This window comes from Nilaparvata lugens, chromosome 12, assembly GCF_014356525.2.
Source record: "Nilaparvata lugens isolate BPH chromosome 12, ASM1435652v1, whole genome shotgun sequence".
NCBI lineage: Eukaryota > Metazoa > Arthropoda > Insecta > Hemiptera > Delphacidae > Nilaparvata > Nilaparvata lugens.
The window spans coordinates 1,389,758-1,412,643 of record NC_052515.1 but is presented as its reverse complement, the minus strand read 5'-3'; the positions used below and the strand labels follow the sequence as shown (position 1 = coordinate 1,412,643).

The 22,886-nt window shown below is 33.7% G+C and overlaps 1 protein-coding gene across 1 annotated transcript in view; it reads left to right on the top strand.

Moving 5' to 3' along the window:
- Positions 1–2,228: 2,228 nt before the first annotated feature.
- Positions 2,229–22,886, top strand: part of LOC111045396 (protein kibra) — a 75,464-nt gene continuing 54,806 nt past the window's right edge. The window contains exons 1-2 of the mRNA XM_039438625.1: positions 2,229–2,464; positions 18,280–18,389. Of these exons, the coding sequence (XP_039294559.1) occupies positions 2,337–2,464; positions 18,280–18,389 (238 nt within the window). The 5' untranslated portion in view covers positions 2,229–2,336. The remainder of the gene's footprint in view (positions 2,465–18,279; positions 18,390–22,886) is intronic.

The window sequence follows — 22,886 nt, the reverse complement described above, 5'->3', positions numbered from 1 at the left end:
AAAACTATGTATGCTATTGACTATACAAAAAAAGAATAACAATCTACTCTACGATAGAAAAAAGTGATTTTTTCATACGGGCGGTAGGCTATTGTGCTTTTTCTGCCACCTAATTGTTTTTAAAAGAACTCCCACGATCTTGAATACTAGTGAGTATAAAATATAATACGGTATTATACATTCTTTATTTCTATACTCACTGGTGAATACACACATAATATTATCTACAGTAGATTCAATGCAATTGGGGGCATATAATTGATTCACAAAAGGGATGGCTCAAGCATGTTGACCAATATTAAAGTTGTTTAAAAATAATTATGGAGCTCAGGTTGAAGCATCATTCATCACATCAATTAACAATTCATTCAATTATGTGTGCTTGTATGTTTGCTGTTTTCTTTATCTTATTAAACTTGCAATTTTATCCTCATCCAAGTAAAGTTCCTTGAGCTGTAATTGTGCAATTACAAATTAAAAAAAACACTAGAAGCATATAAAAAATTGGTTTTCATTAGTGATATATGTAACTAGGTATACTAACTTATAATCATTTCTTGAGTAGGCCTATAAACAATGTTTCCTATGATAAAAACAATTTTATAAAGAAAAATATTAGACTGGTTTCTTTTGAACAGGATTTTATACAGTTATGCATACTTGAAATAAACACATATCAACATTTTGTATAGCTAATTATGCATGTTTGTACATTTTAGTTATATAACTGTTGATTCTTCAAAGTTTTTGTGTAGTTGAGAAGTTGATATTGTGGTACCTAATTATTCATATTGAATGAAAAATACTAAGAAATTGTCAAAAAACCACTGATTTATTGATAATAAGAAAGACCGGTTTCGGTTATTACACCATTGTCAATCTCTGATAAACTCCTTATAACTCTGAGAAACTCCTTCTGCAAACATACAGTTTATCAGAGATTGACAATGGTGTAATAACCGAAACCGGTCTTTCTTATTATCAATAAATCAGTGGTTTTTTGACAATTTCTTAGTCTTTTTCATTCAAGATTCTTCAAAGCACCATGTATTAGACCTATTGAGATCACTACTCATCTATCAAGAAATAAGTACAGTATAATGTAACTGATTGGCTATATGATAGCACATAAAGTGCTTTATACTTATATAGTATAATATACTATAAATAAATATAGGTAGCCTAAACATATAGGGCTAGTGTTCACAAAGAGAATGAGGTAGTTGAATGTGGGTAGGCCTATATATATTTCGTTTTCACTTGGATACTTTTCTAACTTCTATATATAAATGAGTACTGTAGCTCAAATATATTTGTTCTTAGTAAGGTTCATACAGACTTATATGCCACAAACACGCTTATTCCACTTTATATCACCTGATGATATGCTTATCATACTTCTGTATTTGTACAGAAACTGTAAGATACAGATATCATAAGTACCGGTATAGCATATCAGCTGATAAAAGGTGAAATGCACGTGTTCGAGGCGCATAAGTCTGTACGAACATGACAGCTTCAACTCTGATTGATTTCCAAGTAAATTATTATTTAATAATACACAAATTGATTTTTTGAAACTAATAAAGAACACAGAAAAATATTTCTAAAGGCTGCTTTTGTTGATAAATTCTTTATTATTTGGGTCATAGTGAAGGGTTGTCGTTGTTAAAATTCCAATGTAGTATATTATTTTTCGAATAAACCTTTCTGTCAAGTAGAACTTAATTCAGCTGATGTAGAGTTTTATCTACAATAAAGTAGATAGAACAGTAGAACTGAAATCTCAACATTATTTCCTCATTTTTTTTACATTGAAATCTTATTCAGAATACACTGTTTTCAGAGAGCTTAATAATCCAGCTTATGAGCTTGTATGTTTCAATAGGAAAAATGCGAATAATAATATTCTATTCTAGAGCTCAAACCTAACCATTATCTTCACATTTTTTACATTGAACTCTAATTCAGAATAGTACACAGTTCACTTCCTGACGCAATCATAAACTGTTTAGTCTAGAACTCCACAGTCCACACGGTGCGTTGCTCTAGAAATATTTCAGTAACGCGTTCAGAGAAAAATGCATTTAATATGCGAAAACGTCATTGTTGGTTTCAACTATTTGCGCCAAGAAATAGATGTATAAGCTAAATTAATATGGCATTCAATGATATGGTATTGCCGCATTCCTTTGCTGAGGCATCTGAACGGTGATTGGCTGTTGGGGCAAGTGATGTCACGCCGTTCATGATAATGACTAGAATCCAATATGGCGGAGTGAGCTAGCTAGTGTGTGCCAGTCGCTATAGTTTTGGATGGATTTAAGTAGTGAAATATGCCCAGGAGAAGAAATGGTGAAATACCTTTGCCCGAGGGATGGGATTTCGCACGCGATTACGATGGAAAAGTGTATTTTATCGATCATAACAGCAAGAAAACTACATGGATCGACCCCAGAGACAGGTAAGGGCAATTCACCCTATGGAGCCTCAACAACTCCTGCATTCCTTCTATGTTTACTTCCACAATTTTTTAATTTCTCTCTGAAATCCACCGGACAGATAAAACCGCCACCTAAATTAAGTGTTCCAGTGATTTTCTGTGATTTTCCAACCTATCAGTGCATTTTATTTTGTGAAAAATGAAAAATATAACCTACTGTGAGTGATCTAAATATTTTGAGCCAGTGCTGCTATCTTCACGAAAACACGCGAGCTACAGTAATTTTGTCCCTAATGAAATGCCAGTTGTGGCATTGAACAAAATATTTTCGTTATTGCTGACCAAACGTGAATTTCGACAAATAAACAGATTGGATATTTCAAAATATTCAGGAATGCAGGCTAGTTTACCCAAATCACCTAGCTTAACACTAGTGTTACAAGCTTTTGAGAGTACAGAAAAGCATTCTTTTGACTGTTCAACCAAAAGTACTGAGTCGATTTTATCAGAAAATAATGCAAACTAACTCAATTTTGTTGAATAATTCTTTTCAGAACAAATATATGAAACTTTAATTATCATCTCCTTCACTTTGAACTATTATTTCCTCATAAAATGAAGAAAGCATCTATCTCAATCAAGTAAATTTTCTCCATGACCTCTCAAGAACCCAATTTTTTACATGAATTTGAAGAGTTTGCTATCTTTGTGTATGTGATGTAAGATTCAAACTGTGAACAATTGTTAAAAAATCCTTTGGACAATATGGTGACCGGAGATAACCTAAAAATAAGACTAAGAAAATCTTTGATGAGTTTTTTCTTATAAAAAACTGTCATTAGATACAGTCTCTTGTCTTGTCACACCAATAGAATAATAAAAGTAGTATGGACACGATGAGATTTGAATAATTATTGAAAGTTTTATATCTAGATCAATTACGGATAATGCTGAAGATTGATAAATATATAGAAATTAAGCTGAAATACCGGCAAGTGATTTGAAAAAAAAAATGAAAAACTGAGATAATGCTAAGTTGCTTAGCATTTAAAAAAAGCTCTTTAAGCAAAAAATTAAATTCTGACTAGTAGAGAGAGAGGGTTTGGAATATACGGTATTAAAAAAGATACGGTAAATACCAGGGTACCAGACGATAGAACACGTTTTATTCACAAAGACCACATTCTATATATAATCTAATTTGTAATTGAATAATATGCTATTCATGAATGTATAATTCCATATTAATTATCTTAATCAACAGAATGAATGCATTTTCTAATAGTGTACAATTAATAAAGGAAACAATCTTCATAATGATCTAATTAACTCATCTAGCAATTATTCAGAAGTGATTATCCCTATGTGCAGCCTTTCATAGAAGTAATTAATCATATTGCAGTATTGGCTGTTTCAATAGATCAATACTTTCTTCACTATAATTTGTCTAATTTCATTGTGAATCATAATTTACTAGTTGATAATAATATCATAACGTCACATACCTCCCTTGGCTTCTCGATGCCTCAATTTGTCTATTAACATTGTGAATCATAATTTACTAGTTGATTACTTTAAATAGATCCTTTACAGTATATCTTTGTCTAGTAGACAAAGGAAGAAATCCTTTTACTTGTGTAGTACTCCTTCAATTTTCTAACCTTCATTTGAATTCACTGATAAAGTTGCCTGTCTTATTATGATTATTTAGCCTATATTGATAGGTTCTTTTCAAACTAAGAACTAAAAAGTTTGCGAAGTGAACAACTACAAAACTTAACGTAATTTGTACTAATTCTATGTGTAATCTTATCTAAATTTGGGAGAGGATAATAGGAGAAGGTTACCTTATTTTTTCTCTCCCTATAATTTTCGATGATGTACTTGTATGAATCAATAAAGAATAAAGAATATGACGACACTACAGTTTAGGTTTTTGAATAATAGTTAACTAGCTGTTCGGGTTCCTCATAAAAAGTGAAATAGATTTGTATTTATAGAGTATGTCCTTACTGAGGATTAATTAAGTTACTGAGGATTTAGTTTAATTGAAAAATAGACGATATGATCAACAGAATCATGCAGAAAATAACAGCGTACAAAATAAAAACACTACAATGAAAAAGTGGAATGAAAAATCTTATCAGAAATTCCTTTCCTTAATCACTCAATATTCTATTTAAACTGAAGTACTCTAGTGCCAGTCTATAAATAAATACATAATTCATAATATGTTGTTGGTTTATTGATAAGACTGCATTCCAATATATTCTCGAGTGGATTGTTTAATCTCAAAACTCTGTAAATATGTGGGATGTAACCGGAGTTTTAAAATAATCTACTGATTAGGATTTGCTTAGACTGTTTGATTCAGTTATGGATGTGTTTTGAACTCAGTTTTAGGAACTTGTTTATGTTTTTGAAGGGACGGATTCATAGATCCAAAGGTTCAAAGAACCTTACACGTCAACCGAAGCTTATTGTGTGTCCCTTTATTTTAGGAACTTGACCCTGTAATTATTTTATTTTTAATTGAAGCATTCTATTCTGTACCCATGTCATAATATCATAATAGATATCTGAGTGAACTTGTGGTTTATTTTCTATGCCGAGTGTAAGCGAAAGAGCTTTGGGTCTTGACAAATTAATTTATTCTATATTTGATTTGTAATTAATATTTATTTACTTGTCATGAACAAGTAATAACATTCTATATAAACAATTTACTGTCTTAAAAATTGAGCTTTAGCAGTACTTCTATTTATTTATTTATTTGGTTAGCATAAACAATATAATGATCGAAAAAAACAGGCTATTGCCCAAAACTTCTTCAATTTCTATTAGGCATATAGGTACAAAAGTTTGAGAAATTATAACGTTTCGTTTCCTTTAATTTATTGACTTATCCAATGGAAATCATGACCTAAAAAAATAATGAATAACATATCGATTCACATAATAATACTGTTTCCAACACTAATGATAAATATTCTAATACGAGAGAGGTTTTGATGAATACAAGATTTAAATTCAAATTTAAACAACAAATTAAACTGCAGTATATGAAGCCTACGGTTGCATATTTTTCACGAATAGTTTTTCTAAACGATATTTCAAACGTGTTTCACAAAACATTAGGCTAATACAGCAATTTCTCTTACTAAACCACATTTTTCTCTCATAACACTTATGTTGAATTTAGTAAGTGGAATTTTTTATTTTCATAAAATACTTCTCCTTTCTCTTTGTGCAATCAAGCAAAATTGTTATTGGAACTAGTTTTTATTAATTTTCACTGCTAGTTAAACTACAAAGGTGGACTAAAGATTGTTGATTTGGCTTGACTAATAAAGTAGCTTCTAACTAAAAGATTTTGCACGTTTAGAACATAATCTTTCAAATTTTATGTCCATTGGAAACATTTAATACTATAAATGAGTAATAGGTATTTGATAAAATAGAAACTTGAAAAAATAAATTTCATTAGATACTTCTCCTTTCTCTCTGTGCAATCAAGCAAGATTGTGTTATTGGAAACCATTTTCATTAATTTTCTCTACTAATTAAACTACAAATGTGGAATAAAATTTGTTGATTTGGCTTGACTAATAAAGTAGCTTCTAACGAAAAGATTTTGCTACATTTAGAACATAATCTTTCAAATGTTATGTCCATTCGAATCATTCAATACTAAAAATGAGTAATATTTGATGAAAAAATAGTGAGTGAGTCACTCAGTATAAAAATGTTCATTCGCTAATTTGAGATGATTTCTGATAACACTATGCTGTAAAGTGTCAAATGTGATCTGCTCCATTCGTCATGAATATTGTGATATCATACTGCTATCGACATTAATGGAAGCTTTATCAATGTCCTGAAAGATACGGCACGTTCACGGAATTAGTACTCGACATAATCTGAAACCATTTCTGAGACACTTCTTTATTTTATTGTGACTTGATTTTCAATGATGTCATAATCCTCTTCTCTATGGATTGATATAGTGAGGTTTTCGTTATTAGTTATTTGTGCAACTAGTGCGCAAAGTGACAGTTTGCTGCATCGAAAGAAACGTTTACGCCCGAGCCGTAGGCGAGGGCGGATGGTTTCTTGAGTGCAGCAAACGAACTTTGCGCACGTATTTCACATTAATTTTTCCTACAGTTACCATTGAATATGAAAAGTGGGTAATTATGGTAAAATTGCCTGAATAATGTAGTAGTGTTTGAATGGCGGGGGGCAGCTGTGTGGTGTGTGCTGTGGTGGCACTGTGCTGTCGTTGTCCTCCATTATAATATCTAATTAATAATTAGCGCGTTGTGCTTGTTGCACCTCTGCTCACTATAGCAGCCACAGCAGTCACTGTTACCAACTTCATTTTGATTTTGCTGCACTGGTGCTCCATATAACCTACTAACTATTTTGCGTTGTCATGCTGCAAATCTGGAGTACGCAAAGTACTCACTTTGCGCACTAGTGCGGAAAAGTGATTCTTTGCAGCCTGCAATCAGTGCACAAATGGTCACTTTCAAGGGTATCTGTAGGAAAAAACTCTTTTCCTACAGATACCCTGAAAAGTGACCATTTGTGCACTGATTGCAGGCTGCAAAGAATCACTTTTCCGCACTAGTGCGCAAAGTGAGTACTTTGCGTACTCCAGATTTGCAGCATGACAACGCAAAATAGTTAGTAGGTTATATGGAGCACCAGTGCAGCAAAATCAAAATTAAGTTGGTAACAGTGACTGCTGTGGCTGCTATAGTGAGCAGAGGTGCAACGAAGCACAACGCGCTAATTATTAAGTAGATATTATAACCAGGACAACGACAGCACAGTGCCACCACAGCACCACCACACAGCTGCCCCCCGCCATTCAAACACTGCTACATTATTCAGGCAATTTTACCCATAATTACCCACTTTTCATATTCAATGGTAACTGTAGGAAAAATTTAATGTGAAATACGTGCGCAAGTTCGTTTGCTGCACTCAAGAAACCATTCCGCCCTCGCCTACGGCTCGGGCGTAAACGTTTCTTTCGATGCAGCAAACTGTCACTTTGCGCACTAGTTGCACAAATAACTATTTCCAACCTCCCGCATCTCCTTTTCAATTTTTTCTAGTCTTTACCTGCATCGAAATGTAGAAATCAATCTGAAAAAACAAACCAATCTGAAAAAACTTTGGTATAGTAAGGTCCAAGTTATAATGTAGTGGAGAAAGACAGGAGACAGCGTTGCCAATTCTCTGCCTTGCCACTGTCTTCTATAGAGGATAGTTGATATCGGTATATCTAATGTCAATTTAAGTAATATCATAGAGAAACAATAGCATAAGTAGATATCCCATGGAATAGGGCGTTTATGTCGCAACGTTTTCTGTTATCTCAAGCCGATAGCCTACGTAGTTCTTTCCCGTGAAGCTTTATGACGCTGGTAGTCTCTCATATTGTGCCGTTCATACCCTCTTACCCGGTCAAAACAGTAAAAATCAACAATAATCGACAGTAATCGGCTTGGGATAACAGTAAAAGTTGCGACATAAATGCCCTATAGCATGGGATATCTACTCACGCTATTGTTTCTCTATGGTAATATTGTCGATATATTGACTGTCAATTCTTATTTGAAATCATCAATTACATTTTATTCAACAATTACATAATACATTTTCATAATTGAAATAAAATATTTTGTTAATTAATTGTTGAAAAACAATCTGGCAATGTTTCGTAGCTGGAAAGTGATAGCGCTATCTGCTTTGTCGAATGATAGACAAGGATAACAACACCAATAGTAATCAAATACTGTCATAACGTGGACCTCTCTATAGTATACAATTGGCCACCAAATTCGGTTTTTATTTTGACGGTGTTTGTTGTCCTGATTAAATTCGAGCAGAAAATGGGAAATTATAGTTGGAAGAAACACAATCCTAGATTTTTAATTACAGTGACAAAGCTGATATTGTTACAGATAGGATCGGCCTATCTTTTAATAAGTTAGAGACCAATAAAATGATTTTCCAGCGACTGAAGTATAATAGCTCTTTGAATTGATATCTTTGGGGTGTTGATATAGCATTCAATTCATTCCATTTATTCGATTTATTAATTTTATTTTGTCTCATTTTCAATTCAAGTTTGATAAAGTACTGAAGTAGATGTGATTGATTTAATTGCTATGATTAGGTCCACGTTATAATGGCAATATTTGACTAACAGAATATTATTGATTATTTCTAACAAGATTGAACAGTTGGTATCACTTCAGATATACCGGTATCAGCTATCGTCTATAGATAGCAGTGGCAAGGTAGAGAATCGGCAATACTGTTCTCCTATCTTTCTCCTTTGCCATTATAACGTGGACCTCACTAGAGTAAAGACGAGGATATATCGAAAAGGAGATAAGAAGTACGGTAGATAAGGAGAAAAGTAAAAAGAAGATTTTTCCTAAATATAATACATATCATTTCTATATAGTGAAAGATGCCCTTGTGTTCGTTCCTAGTTTGGTCAAGAGAAGGCAGAAGATGGCGATGAGGAGGAAGAGTAGAAGGTGAAGAAGAAAAGAAGAAGAAGAAGAAGAAAAGAAGAAGAAGAAGAAGAAGAAGCAGTAGAATAAGAAGATGATGATGATGACAATAATGAAGAATTAGGCTAAAAAAGTATGAAGGATGAATAGGAGTGGAAGAGAAGAGGAGGAGTAGGAGAAAGAGGAGCAGGGAAGAGGTGGAGAAGAAGAAGAAGAAGAAGAAGAAGAAGCAGTAGCAGTAGAAGAAGATGAAGATGTTGATGATAATGATAATGAAGAAGTAGGAGAATAAGAGTATGAAGGAAGAGTAGGATGAATAGGAGTGAAAAGAGAAGGAGGAGGATGAGGAGGAGGTGGAGCTGTAGGAAGGGATGGTGAAGAGGAAGAAGAAGGTGGATGAGGAGGAGCTGTAGGATGAGGAGAAGTAAGAGGAGAAGAAGAATAGTATGGAATGACGGAAATAGACTGTCGCCACGCTGTCTGTTGGTATGAGCGTGTGCTTGTGTTGGTGCGTGCGTGTGTGGGTGTGTAGTGATCACGTGACTACACTATAGTAAGGTTCACCTCAAACTGTCAGCATTATATTTATAAATAACATCAATGCTGTTCTATATATATGACGGAGTTTAGTTTTCGAAATTTGTTGCATTTTGTGTGGATCATCCACTGCTAATCTCAGGCTGGACTTATTTCAGGAATGTTTTGTATGTGTCATGGAACCCTTGAATGTGTATATATCTTTGGAATGTTATATGCAATTGGAACCCCCATATATGTAAAGAGAGAGCGAGGATGAGATTAGATTGGAGTTCTTTATTTATGTATGTTACAATAAGAAATAGATAGATAGGAGAATAGATAGATAGATGATTGCCTTTATTTTATCACACTTGAAAATGTTAGAAGTGTTGTAGGCAAGAGAGAGATTGAGGGAGAAAGAGAGAGATACTGATTGATTATTTGCCTTTATTAGGGCGGAGTTAGGTCTCCAGGTCCTCTCTGCAACACCACCTTAGAGAGATTGTGAGAGAGAAGAGAGATTAGATTAGATTAGAGTTCTTTAATCATGTATGTTACAATATATACTGGCAATTTACATTAAATGACAATATTGCTAATAATCCTAGTAGTTAGTTGTTTTCGGTGAAGCTATGTGACGCTATTAATCTCTCATACTGTGCCGTTTTTCCACCATTTTTGCCGTTCATTTTTCACTCTCAACCCAACAAAACAGTAATGATAGGTATTAGATTTTTTCATAGACTGTTCTAGATTTTTTGATTCTAGGCTCTAATAGTATCTATTTGATTCAAAATTTGCTCGTTTATCTGAGTATTGAAGAGCGTAAATTGTATTTTGAAAAGTGAAAGTGGCATAACCACCATTTTGATTTGGACAGTATAGTATAAATTGGAAATGGGACAGTTTTGGGCATGAGCCTGTTGTGCATTTCCTCATGTTAAGTATTTGTACACAATGTGATAAATAGATAAATTAGTCGACAGTAATCGGTTTGAGTTGACAAAAATCGGCTTGGAATTCATTCATAAATGATCTATAATTGGTGAATTATTCTCAATTGGTGAATAAATTTGAAAATACTGAATTGTATTTTCATATGAATAAATAAATACATAAATACATAAATACATATATCATAGGATATCTTCTTATGCTATATTTTATCTTTCCTCTATGATAAAGTCTTCTGGAAAGTATATCACACTATTTGAAATTCTGTTAGTGTTACAAATATGAGTGTTATAATATAATGTAAGATGTTGAATATCCGGAAGTGTCGATAATGTATCTATAATATAATAAAGTAAAGAATTGACTTATACACGTACGGGATAGGAAGTTCACGAATGACGCATCATCACGTCTCAACTACTCAACTGTTTAACTTGAAACTTTGGATATAGATTCCTAATTTACCGAGGATGGTTATAGGCCTATTTTAAATTCTTCAAGATTTCAGTAGGTCAAGTTATTTATTAGACCCTTGCGGAGCACGGGTTACCTGCTAGTGTAATGATAATGGTAACGAGCATTTCTATGTAAAGAGATTCATTTTAAACAGTCAGCTTTCCTTTTAAATACTGTAAAATCATCAACACTTACAATTTAACGTAAACTTCTCGTGTCTTCAGCCATTAAAATATTCGCTTGCAACTGGGCCGTTTAGTTTTTTATGGATAGTGTTCATAGTGAATACACAAAACAAGGATCTTGGTCAAGGTCATCTGGCATACCATAGTGTGCTGGTGTGTGCGCGTGTGAGAGAGAGAGTCGTAACTCACTGGAGGATGGAAGATGCATTTTTCGTTCAATTATCAACATATTACTAACAAATGCGGAGAGAGACACAGTGAGAGAGAGAGAGAGAGAGAGAAGGAGGGAGCGAGAGAGAGTATGTAATGTACAAGAATAAGTAAGAGAGTTATCACTCACAGAGGATGGAAGGAGAATTGCTCGTTCAATTATCAACAGAATACTAACAAATTTATTGTGTGGAAAAATGTTGCCAACGCATTCCTTAGATTTTTGTTAGTTATCTGTGTTCAAAAATTTTGAGACTGTTCAAAAAATGGAATTTCAAATAACTAGCGTACCGGTACCCTACTTTTTTCAGTGTAATAATTAATAATTTTTCTGGATGTTGGACGACACATTCAGAGGAGTTAATTCATAAATTCAGGAACATTGAATATCATTTTCTCATACATTTTCAATAATGTAACAATATTCAAAGTTTTCAAAATGATACCTCACTATATAATATAATATGTGTCGAGGTTATCATCAAATTAATACAAAATCATGCTACAATAGATTAATACAAAACAAAATTGTTCAACGTAGATTCGAAATCAAATCGAAGATTGAGGTTTCAAAGTATTGAGTCCAATTAATTGAACTTACAATATAAAACGGTGTTTGCTACAAGAAATATAGCAATCTTAGAAATTCAATGAACTAAAACAAATAAATTAATATTTTTGTAGAGTATACAAGATCATTGAATCAACTTACATCTACCGGACAAATACAATACCACGTCCAACTATGTTCAACAACTCTTCTACCAATCACAAGCGAGCAGCTTCGTTCTAGTACTCCCATTGGTCGATGACAAATCTCAAACTCCATTTTGTGGGAATGAGTTAGCAATTCCAACCAATAGAAATATTGAGAAGACTGTATTTGTGAGAATAGTAAATGCGGCTCGAGTATATCATGAAATGCTCTCTCTTATTATAATCCTCTTCTTCAAGAATTGTTATAATGAGGGTTCACCATTTATTATAATGGTAGTGAAGAAAGATAGAAGAACAGCGTTGTCGATTCTCAGCCTTGCATCTTCCTTCTATAGAGGATAGCTGAGACCGGTATATCTGATGTAATATTTATTTAGTTATTTATTTGTGGATACAATCACGAATCATATAAATATAATTGGGAAGGAACAACAGGCTTGGCCCAAAACTATTCTATTCCCAAATTTTGATAATGAAATGTTTAAAAAAATAGGTTATGATTCTACTGTGAGAAGTTTATGTTCAATTTTCTAATACAAAAATATTGACTGTTCATTCTTGTTTAAATAATCAATTATAGTTTATGCGTATATTTTTCAATGATTCAATATTAAATTTTCATAATTGAGAACGAATATTTTCTTTAGTTAGTTATGTTTCTATATTGTTGGAAAACGATCTAACAAAACAGTAAGGAGCTGGGAAAGGATAGCGCTATCTGCTTTGTCGAATGCTAGACAAGGATAGCAACAGCGATGTTAATCAAATACTGCCATTATTGACCGAGCGAAGTGAGGTCTAAGATTCAAGTCGACGGTTTGGCATTTCTCTTAATGTTTAAATGTTTATATGTTGCGCATTTACGGCGAAACGCGGTAATAGATTTTCATGAAATTTGACAGGTATGTTCCTTTTTTAATTGCGCGTCGACGTATATACAAGGTTTTTGGAAATTTTGCATTTCAAGGATAATATAAAGGAAAAAGGAGCCTCCTTCATACGCCAATATTAGAGTAAAAATCAGACTATAGAATTATTTATCATAAATCAGCTGACAAGTGATTACACAGATGTGTGGAGAAGCCAGTCTATTGATGTATTTCCATAAGGTCTATAGTTTCAATCAGGTACTTGTGGATGAGAATACTGCGTGAGGTCTACTGTTCACAGAACTACTAGTAACGAGGACCTCATTATAGAGGCTTCAGTCAGGCCCTGTCAATTTTTAGCTGGTGGACAACTTTCTTATCAACACTTGCTTCTTCATCAATTTGTTGACAAAAAATATCCCAACTTTTATGTGAAAATTTGAAGATTTTATCAGTCAAGCGTCGTCTTCATTCTGTTGCTGACGAGAGCAACTTTCTTTGAAGAAAGTTATAAAAGTTTGAAAGTCTGTTGACAAAAATTTGAACGTTGAGGCATTTGAAGAAGTTCAAGGCTGTAAAAGCGTCTTATAGTGAGGTCCATGTTATAATGGCAGTATTTGATCGACATTGTTGTTGCTATCCTTGTCTATCATTCGACAAAGCAGATAGCACTATCCCTTTCTAGCTCCGCAACATAACCGGATCGTTTTCAAACAATGTAGAAATATAATTTATCAACAAAATACTAGTAGTTCTGTGAACAGTAGACCTCACGCAGTATTCTCATCCACAAGTACCTGATTGAAACCACGGTATATAGAAGAAGTACCGTGATTGAAACTATAGACCTTATGGAAATACAGCAATAGGCTGGCTTCTCCACACATCTGTGTAATCACTTGTCAGCTGATTTATGATGAATAATTCTATAGTTTTTTCATTAATTCATTCATAAAATCAGCTGAGAATATTTGGAAGCTATCACACTGACAGACTTTCATGCGCTAACTCATGATTTCAGCTGGTTAATATACTAGTAGCTCTGTGAACAGTAGACCTCACGCAGTATTCTCATCCACAAGTACCTGATTGAAACTATATAGACCTTATGGAAATACAACAATAGACTGGCTTCTCCACACATCTGTGTAATCACTTGTCAGCTGATTTATGATGAATAATTCTATAGTCTGATTTTTACTATAATATTGGCGTATGAAGGAGGCTCCTTTTTCATTTTATATTATCCTTGAAATGCAAAATTTCCAAAAACCTTGTATATACGTCGACGCGCAATTAAAAAAGGAGCATAACTGTCAAATTTGAAGAAAATCTATTACCGCGTTTCGCATTTAAACATTAAGAGAAATGCCAAACCGTCGACTTGAATCTTAGACCTCACTTCGCTTCGCAGACGTCAATTAAATCTCAATCATGAAAATGTGTTATTTAGTTATTAGAAAATACATTTTCCTGACAAATCAAAATATAATCGATTATATTTTAAACACGAATGAACAGTTAATATTACATCAATAATCCTGTATCAGCTACCGTCTGTAGAAGGCATTGACAAGACAGAGGATCGGCAACGCTGCTCCTCTATATTTCTCCACTATCATCATAACATGGATCTCACTATAGCTGTAGGGCCACTTACGCAAGGACAAACTACATTTTTTTGCCGCGTTTGCCCGGAATTTCAGGAATGTCGGCTTAGGCAATATGGCTTGAGTCATATTCACTTGGAGCTGTCAGCTATTCAGCATTTGGTTGAATGTAAAGTATTGATGCTTCATCCTATCAGGAATGCGGTATCTCATAGAATTGCTGGATTTTTGTTGGAAAAATGTCGGGGTTCTTGTTACGTGATTGATATGTTCACTATGGCGTGGTCCACGTTATAACGGCAGGGGAGCAAGATAGGAGAACAACGTTGTCGATCCTCTGTCTTGTCAATTAGAATAGAATAAAATAGAAAAACGTTTATTGAATAAATAAGCTACCTTAAGCGAACCTCAAAGAGGCTGCTTGACAAGGTACTATTGTAAATTCAAAATATATAATTATACATATATCAGTGAACTTTATTTTTACTTAACAGTTAAATTCACAGTTTATTACACTGTTACATTTACTTACAGAATTTACTTAACAGTTAAAATTATCATGATATTAATTAATTAAGTACTTCTTCTTTTCGGATTGAAATTTTATTTTTTTCCTAGTTTTTCATACATTCCATATGTTACTTTTTTCTTTATTATATTTTTTCTATTTTCGACTGAATCTCAAGCCACTAATTATAGCCGACTGATTACTCGTTGCCATCGCTCAAACTACTTAGTTTTGCTGGTAACGCCAATGATAATATATTATTATAATCGATTTTTAAATGGAAAATATTTTAATATTTTCAAGTTTTTGTAATGTAGTGTATATGAAAATTTTTATATTTTTCACATTTGTAAAGTTTGTTTAATGATTTTGGCAATACATATTCCTTTCTTTCTTTCTTTCTTTCTAATTGTTGGCTCAGCTCTCAAAAATCTAAAGAGTGTTTTAATATATAGTCAACCTGAACTTACATACAAAAAATAGAACAGAATGAATTACAGCAATGCAATACATAAATAATGAGTTACATTATGTTACATCTAAAGTGTAATTATTCAACCGAATTTTTAAATTTCTTTTCAACAGGCGCATATTAACAAACTCAGCACAATTATCGGGTAAATCATTGAAAGTTCTTGGTACAAGTACCCCTTCTATACACGGTAGTCGATACAGGTTTATTGATGTAATATTAACTGTTCATTCTTGTCCAAAATAATCAATCATATTTTATTAATCAAGAAATTATATTTATCAATTATTTGATAATGAATTTTCATAATAATTGACATTGAATTTTTGTTACTTAGTAATAATAATAATATCGTGAGACCTGGCTGGCTCAGGTCTGGTGTCAGAGTTTTCAGGTCGCAACTGATCAATTTCAGGTATGATCAGTTATGCTAGAATAGCATAACTTAGTTATCAATTCCACATTATTAAAAGATTATCTGGCTACAGAGCAAAGCGAGAAAGAGATAGCAATCCGCTATCCGCTTTGTTGAATGATTGACAAGGATAGCAATACCATTGCTAATCAAACACTGCCATTATAACGTGGACCTCACTATAGTCAGTATTCCTCATAAACAGCATCAACCATTTCCAACCTAACTAATTCTGACAGTTTTAAATGAATCTGACAAGAGGATTGTTATCATCAATTGGTTGTGATGAGCACAAGGTCATGCGCGCGCATTCCTATCATTCCTCATTATCTACATCTTCTGCTTTTCCATCCTTGTTCGGAACACGAAACGGAATAGGAAACGGACCCAGGAACACCTCCAAGAAAGGATGTGGATGATTACTGAACATGTTCCTTTTCCTCACGGAACTGCAGAGAGGTCCACGTTATAATGGCTGTATTTGATTGACTTTGGTGGTGCTATCCTTGTCTATCATTCGACAAAGCAGATAGTGCTATCCTGTCCTGACTGTGCAACGTTACTAGATTTTTTTTTCAATAATGAAGAAATATAATTAATTAACAAAATATTTGATCTCTATTATGAAAATTCATTATTAGATCATTGAGAAATATACTTTTTCAACGAATAAAATATGATTGATTGAATAAATATGATTGGTTATTTCAAACAAGAATGAACAGTTGATATTACATCAGATAAACCGGTATCAGATAGAGTGGCATTGGCAAGGCAGAAAATCGGCAACGCTGTGCTCCTATCTTTCTCCACTGCCATTATAACGTGGACCTAACTATATCAAGCCACATTAGTTCTATTTTTGGAAATTGGGGATTTTGTAATTTTTCGATTTCGGGAGATTTTGTCACTGATTCTTCAACTGAAATCTTTTCTTCTGGTTTCACTCAATAATATTATATAGAGAAAAAATAGCATTAGGAGATATCCCATGGTATAGGGCGTTCATGTTTCAAATTCCACTGTTGACTCAAGCCGATAGTCCTAGTAGTTGTTTTTGGTGAAGATATGTGACGCTGGTCGTTTCTCATACTGTGCCGTTCAGATATACGCGCCGCGAACATGAGCAATTCACTTTTAATCAGCTGACTATAACTGTATTTTTACAGAAACGGTAAGATACATATATAAAAAGCTTGGCATCAGCTGATTAAAAGTGAATTGCTCATGTTCGCGGCGCGTATATCTGTACGCACCTTTACACTCTCGCCCCAACAACACAGTAATAATAGACAGGTAGTCTACAGTAATCGGCTTGAGTTAACAAAATATCGGTTTGAAATTTGGGACATAAACGACCATGGGATATGAAAGACCATTTACCATGGGATATCTTCTTGTTCTATCATTTCTCATGATAATATCAACACCCAATACGGCCTCACAATAATTCAATTCAATGATCGCTTAATCACACCGTTTCAACGCTATGTCACTCCGTATCAAATAGGATGCAACGCCGCTACACTGTGTATCAAATACAATGCAACGCTACCCCACTGTGTATCACACAATATGCAACGCCGCGCCACTGTGTATCGACACACAACCGGACTCGTTCATAATCCAAACTCGCTCGAATTCAATCACTCTCCTCCCTCTCTCTCTCTTCAGATGAGAGCTGCTCTCTCTCTCTCTCCGAATCTCCCGCCTCACGTGGGAGAATGGAATGTGGATCCCCTCCCCACCCCTAGAATACTAGTAACCCCCTGCACCCCTTGGACCCGGTTCATACAGGCTGCAATTACTACGCCAGTCCAGAGAACATCTCTCGGAGTCCTGGGTTCTCTTGCTTTGACCACGTCTTTCTTTTCACTTCCCTCTTTATCACTCTATTACTTTCTTTCTCTAGTACCTACTACTATCTCTTATACTCTAACTCTTTTATGCTCTCTCTCTCTCACTCTCTCTTATACTCTCAAATCTTTGTTGAAGAGACAACGTGGTAAAGCGAGCGACAATCAACGAATGCAATGCAGTTTGATGCACATGGCAGGATTGATGCATTGATGCACTTCTGATGCACATATGTAGTCTTTAACCAAAAACAATAAACTTGATTTCTTTTCAAGTTAATTATTTATTGAATGAAGCAAACAAATACAATATTAAGAAAAGAAAAAACAAGCTATTGCCCAGAATTTCATCAATTTCTCAATTTTGTCTCAAAGAGTCCAAATAGGTTTTGTCCATATCAATTTTTAATTGGTCATTTAAACTCACTAATAATTTTCTCATTCGTGGACCGCTTTGATGTATTTCTGTATAATAAATCATTATGTTTCATGTATTTGTTGTTGATGAAATGTTTTATTTGTTTAGGTTTACAAAGCCTTCATCGTTCGCGGACTGTATCGGCAACGAATTGCCTCTCGGCTGGGAAGAGGCCTTCGACCCACATATCGGCGTCTACTATATCAACCACGTTAACCGTAAGTTAACACTTTAATTAAGTAACCGTAAGTTAATTCTTATCATTTTATTACAAAGAATTTACCAGTATCCTTCCAATTTGCTTTGTGACACGACTAGTTTCGCGTCAAATCTAATGAATTTATCATTATTGAAGTGCTCGAGTGACATTTGATAATGAGATATATCAAATCAAATCAAGTTTTATTGTTCACATCGTTACACATCAAATAATTATAGGCTACATTGGAAAGCAGCGAAATACAAAATTGAATGAAAAAGACTAAGATATTGTCAAAAAACCACTGATTTATTGATAACTAGAAAGGCCGGTTTCGGTTATTACACCATTTTCAATCTCTGATAAACAGATCTCAGTTTATCAGAGATTGACAATGGTGTAATAACCGAAACCGGTCTTTCTAATTATCAATAAATCAGTGGTTTTTTGACAATATCTTAGTCTTTTTTATTCAATATGAATAATTACCACAATATCAACTTCTCAACTACACAAAAAGTGAAAACAAAAGAAATACAAAATGAAAATATTCCAAAAATAGAAATGTATTACATTATAATAAATATAATTACTATTCAACAGTAATGAACTAAAAGCAACTATTAATCTGTAATGAAACTTAAATAATCAATTGCTTCTGAATAACAACGCAACAATAATTAATACTGTGCAAAGCATACTCTTCTTTTATTGAGGGAATATACCATCATTTATGATAAAAAAAAAAATGTGAACAGTTATTGCTCACAAAGTGCTTCATGAAGCTCTTGTCCGTGAACAGGAGTTGAGTATTCGTGAATATCGGAATATTTTATTTATCCAACACACCAAATCCGAGCATTATACAGTTGAATATTGTCATTGAAACCAATATTGATACAGATTACAAATGTGCTCCTCTTCCACCTCATCTTCCACCTCCTCCTTTTCCTTCTTCTCTGTCACATCCTCCCTCAGAAAATACAATAAAATCCTTGTCTATACAATATAAGAAATTCTTGTCTACACTCTCCCTTCACACGTTTAGGAGAAGTGAAGAGATAGAGAGAAGGGCATGGAGTGTAAATGGAAGAGAACGAAGTGAAAAAGGCTTTGATAACTGCATCAACCAAGATATGAAGAGGAAGAAGAAGAAGAAGAATAAGGAGAAGAAGAAGAAGGAAAAGAAGCAGAAAAAGAAGGCGAAAAGGAAGAAAACACAGCGCCTGAAGAAGAAGTGCAACTAGAAGGAGATGAACTGGGAGAAGAGGGAGAAAACTGATTTGACAATCGAATAAAGGGAAATTGATAAAAGAAGCAGAAGAAGAAGAAGAAGAAGAAGAAGAAGAAAAATACAGAAGAATTTCAATGCAGATGTGGAAATAGTGATAGAAAAAAGTAGAAATGATGGAAATAATAGGCCTAATGCTAAAAGGTGACCCGGTAACAGCTGCCACCTGGTGGCGAATTTGGTAGTTGAATGTACTTGTCAAGCTCTCGACCAATCAGGAGAGAGAGTAGGCGGAGTCTAGAGGTGTCAGTGAGAGAGAGAGAAGGTAAGCCTTATGCAGAACTCGCTTGTGATTGGTTCATCATACCTTCCTAGTCGTCATTATGAAAGTTCGTTTATGCTACAGCAGCGGGATAGAAGAAGAAGTGGAAGAAAAAGAAGAAGTAGATTTAGTAGTAGTAGTAGTAATAGTGGAATAAGGCGAAAACCAACGAAGAAAAAGGATGGATTGAGTACTTATTCATGTAGATTACAATATATACTGGCTTATACACTTATATACAATAGCTTACAATAGACTACATCAAAATTATAGATGAATTTACATAATATCGACTAAGAAAATAATTATTGAACTGTATATGATATGATAAAAGCAATTTGAAATAACTATAGATAATATTGTTATGCATCTACATAAATTGGCGGAGCTTTGGACATATCTATGTCCATTCTTCGGGAAGAGTGTTCAAAATATCCTTCCCACTAACTCTCTACCAAAAGGAAGAGGAGAAGAAGAAGAGTGGAATAAGCATATGAGAACCCATAGAAGAAGAATGAGACAGAAGAAGAAGAAGAAGAAGAAGAAGAAAAAGGTGATGATAATGATGATGTAGGAGAAGAAAATTATAATGAAGGAGAAGCAAATGATGATGATGATGATGATGATTAGGATAAAGAGAAGTTGAAGAAAATGGAGAAGAAGAAGAGGAAGAAATGTAGTAGAAGAAGAAGTAAAATAAGAATAATGAGAAGGAGGAGAAGAGAAGTGGCTTGCATGCTTCTCTTATCAAATTCCTTACTTTTTAATCTTTCCGGAGTTCATAAACCGCTCGAGCCTTGGCTCACACACATACACACATACACACACACACACACAACACACACACACACACACACACACACACACACACACCACACACACACACACACACACACACACATACTCACCAACCATTTAACAGTGTGTTAACGTGCCAGCTAATATTACCAGTATTTATTGTTTCACACTGAGTTGACTATGAAAATAACTATATAGTGAGGTGGTCTACGTTATAATGGCAGTATTTGATCAACATTGGTGTTGCTCTCCTTGTCTATCATCCGACGAAGCAGATAGCGCTATCCTCCTTTCTGCTTCACAACGCTCCCAGATCGTTCTTTAACTATGTAGATGCATAAACAACAAAATATTTAATCTCTAATATGAGTATTTCATCAAAGGAAAATATATTTCCTTGACGAATAAAATATAATTGATTGTTTTCAACTAGAACAAACGATGGATAGTACATCAGATACACCGGTATCAGCTATCTTCTATAGAAGGCAGTGGCAAGGCAGAGAATCGGTAACGCTGGTCTTCTATCTTTCTCCACTGTTCAATGATTCAATGTTCACTGATTCAATTCTATAGTAGGCCTATACTATAGTTCAATACTTCCCATACTAATAACCAGCTGACTACTAGTATTATTAGTTTGTATTTTATCAGGCAATAGATCTCCAATTGTTTGATTTTAGATTTCAGAAAAGATTTCCAAATAAATTTAGTATCATAATTACCCTGCACTGCATCTTGCATGGAGAATAGGATAAAATATAATTGTAAATCATGAATTTTGTAAGGATGAACATACTTTTTCTCAGGATTCTAAGTACTGACTAATGTGTACTCAGATATATTTAGATTGTTGATTGAGTATTGGAGAAAGCTAGGCAAAATTTGAAGAACAATTTTGAAAATTGGGAATGAGTTGGAAGAAACTAGGCCAAGAATAGGCAAAAAGCTGGGAAAGAATGATAAAAATGTTTGTATATAATGAAGAGAAATATGGGACGATCATACAAATCCAATAATGTAAATAAACAATCAATCTTGAATAAATAAATCATAATTCATGAATGATGGTAAAGAACAAACATTGGTTAGTTTACTTTGTGACGCAATTGAATAGTTATCATTTATATTTATTTCAATTTAAATTGGCCTCTGAAGATGATGAAATACTAATAAGTTATTTCATCTATAATGACATACTTATTTGAGGGTTGTATTGGAACAATTCATTTTTGAAATGTAGGTAATTATTTTTCAAAAACTAATATGACGATTTCATAATAATTATTATTAAACAAAAATCCTAATTAAGTACTGTAAATCACTCCGAAATTGGGATTTTCGTTTAATAATTGACCGAGCGAAGTGAGGTCTAAGATTCAAGTCGACGGTTTGGCATTTCTCTTAATGTTTAAATGTTTATGTTTTTATGTTGCGCATTTACGGCGAAACGCGGTAATAGATTTTCATGAATTTGACAGGTATGTTCCTTTTTTAATTGCGCGTCGACGTATATACAAGGTTTTTGGAAATTTTGCATTTCAAGGATAATATTGAAGGAAAAAGGAGCCTCCTTCATACGCCAATATTAGAGTAAAAATCAGACTATAGAATTATTCATCATAAATCAGCTGACAAGTGATTACACAGATGTGTGGAGAAGCCAGTCTATTGCTGTATTTCCATAAGGTCTATAGTTTCAATCAGGTACTTGTGGATGAGGATACTGCGTGAGGTCTACTGTTCACAGAACTACAACTAATTAATAATTAATCAGTATTTGAACAAATAATGCAGTTTCTCATATATCTCCATCTGCGATTTGTTTACTCCTAATATTTATTAAAATCCGGATTTTTCCAAGTTTTCAATGATGAAAAACAAATAAGTAAACATCCAATCTTTTCTTCTAACTGAAATCATATTACAATAATCCAAAGTAAGTCCTCATTTTATAGAGAATTGAATGACGAAATATAAATAGGTGATTTCTATAATCTATAATAGTGCAATGATTCTAGTATTGCACTGTAAACTTCCTGAGAGAGGCTTCATTCGATTGTTGCTTTAAACAATAGCTAACTAACCAATGTGATGATGATGAAGATGATGATGATGATGATGATGATGATGATGATGAAGAAGAAGAAGAAGAAGAAGAAGGA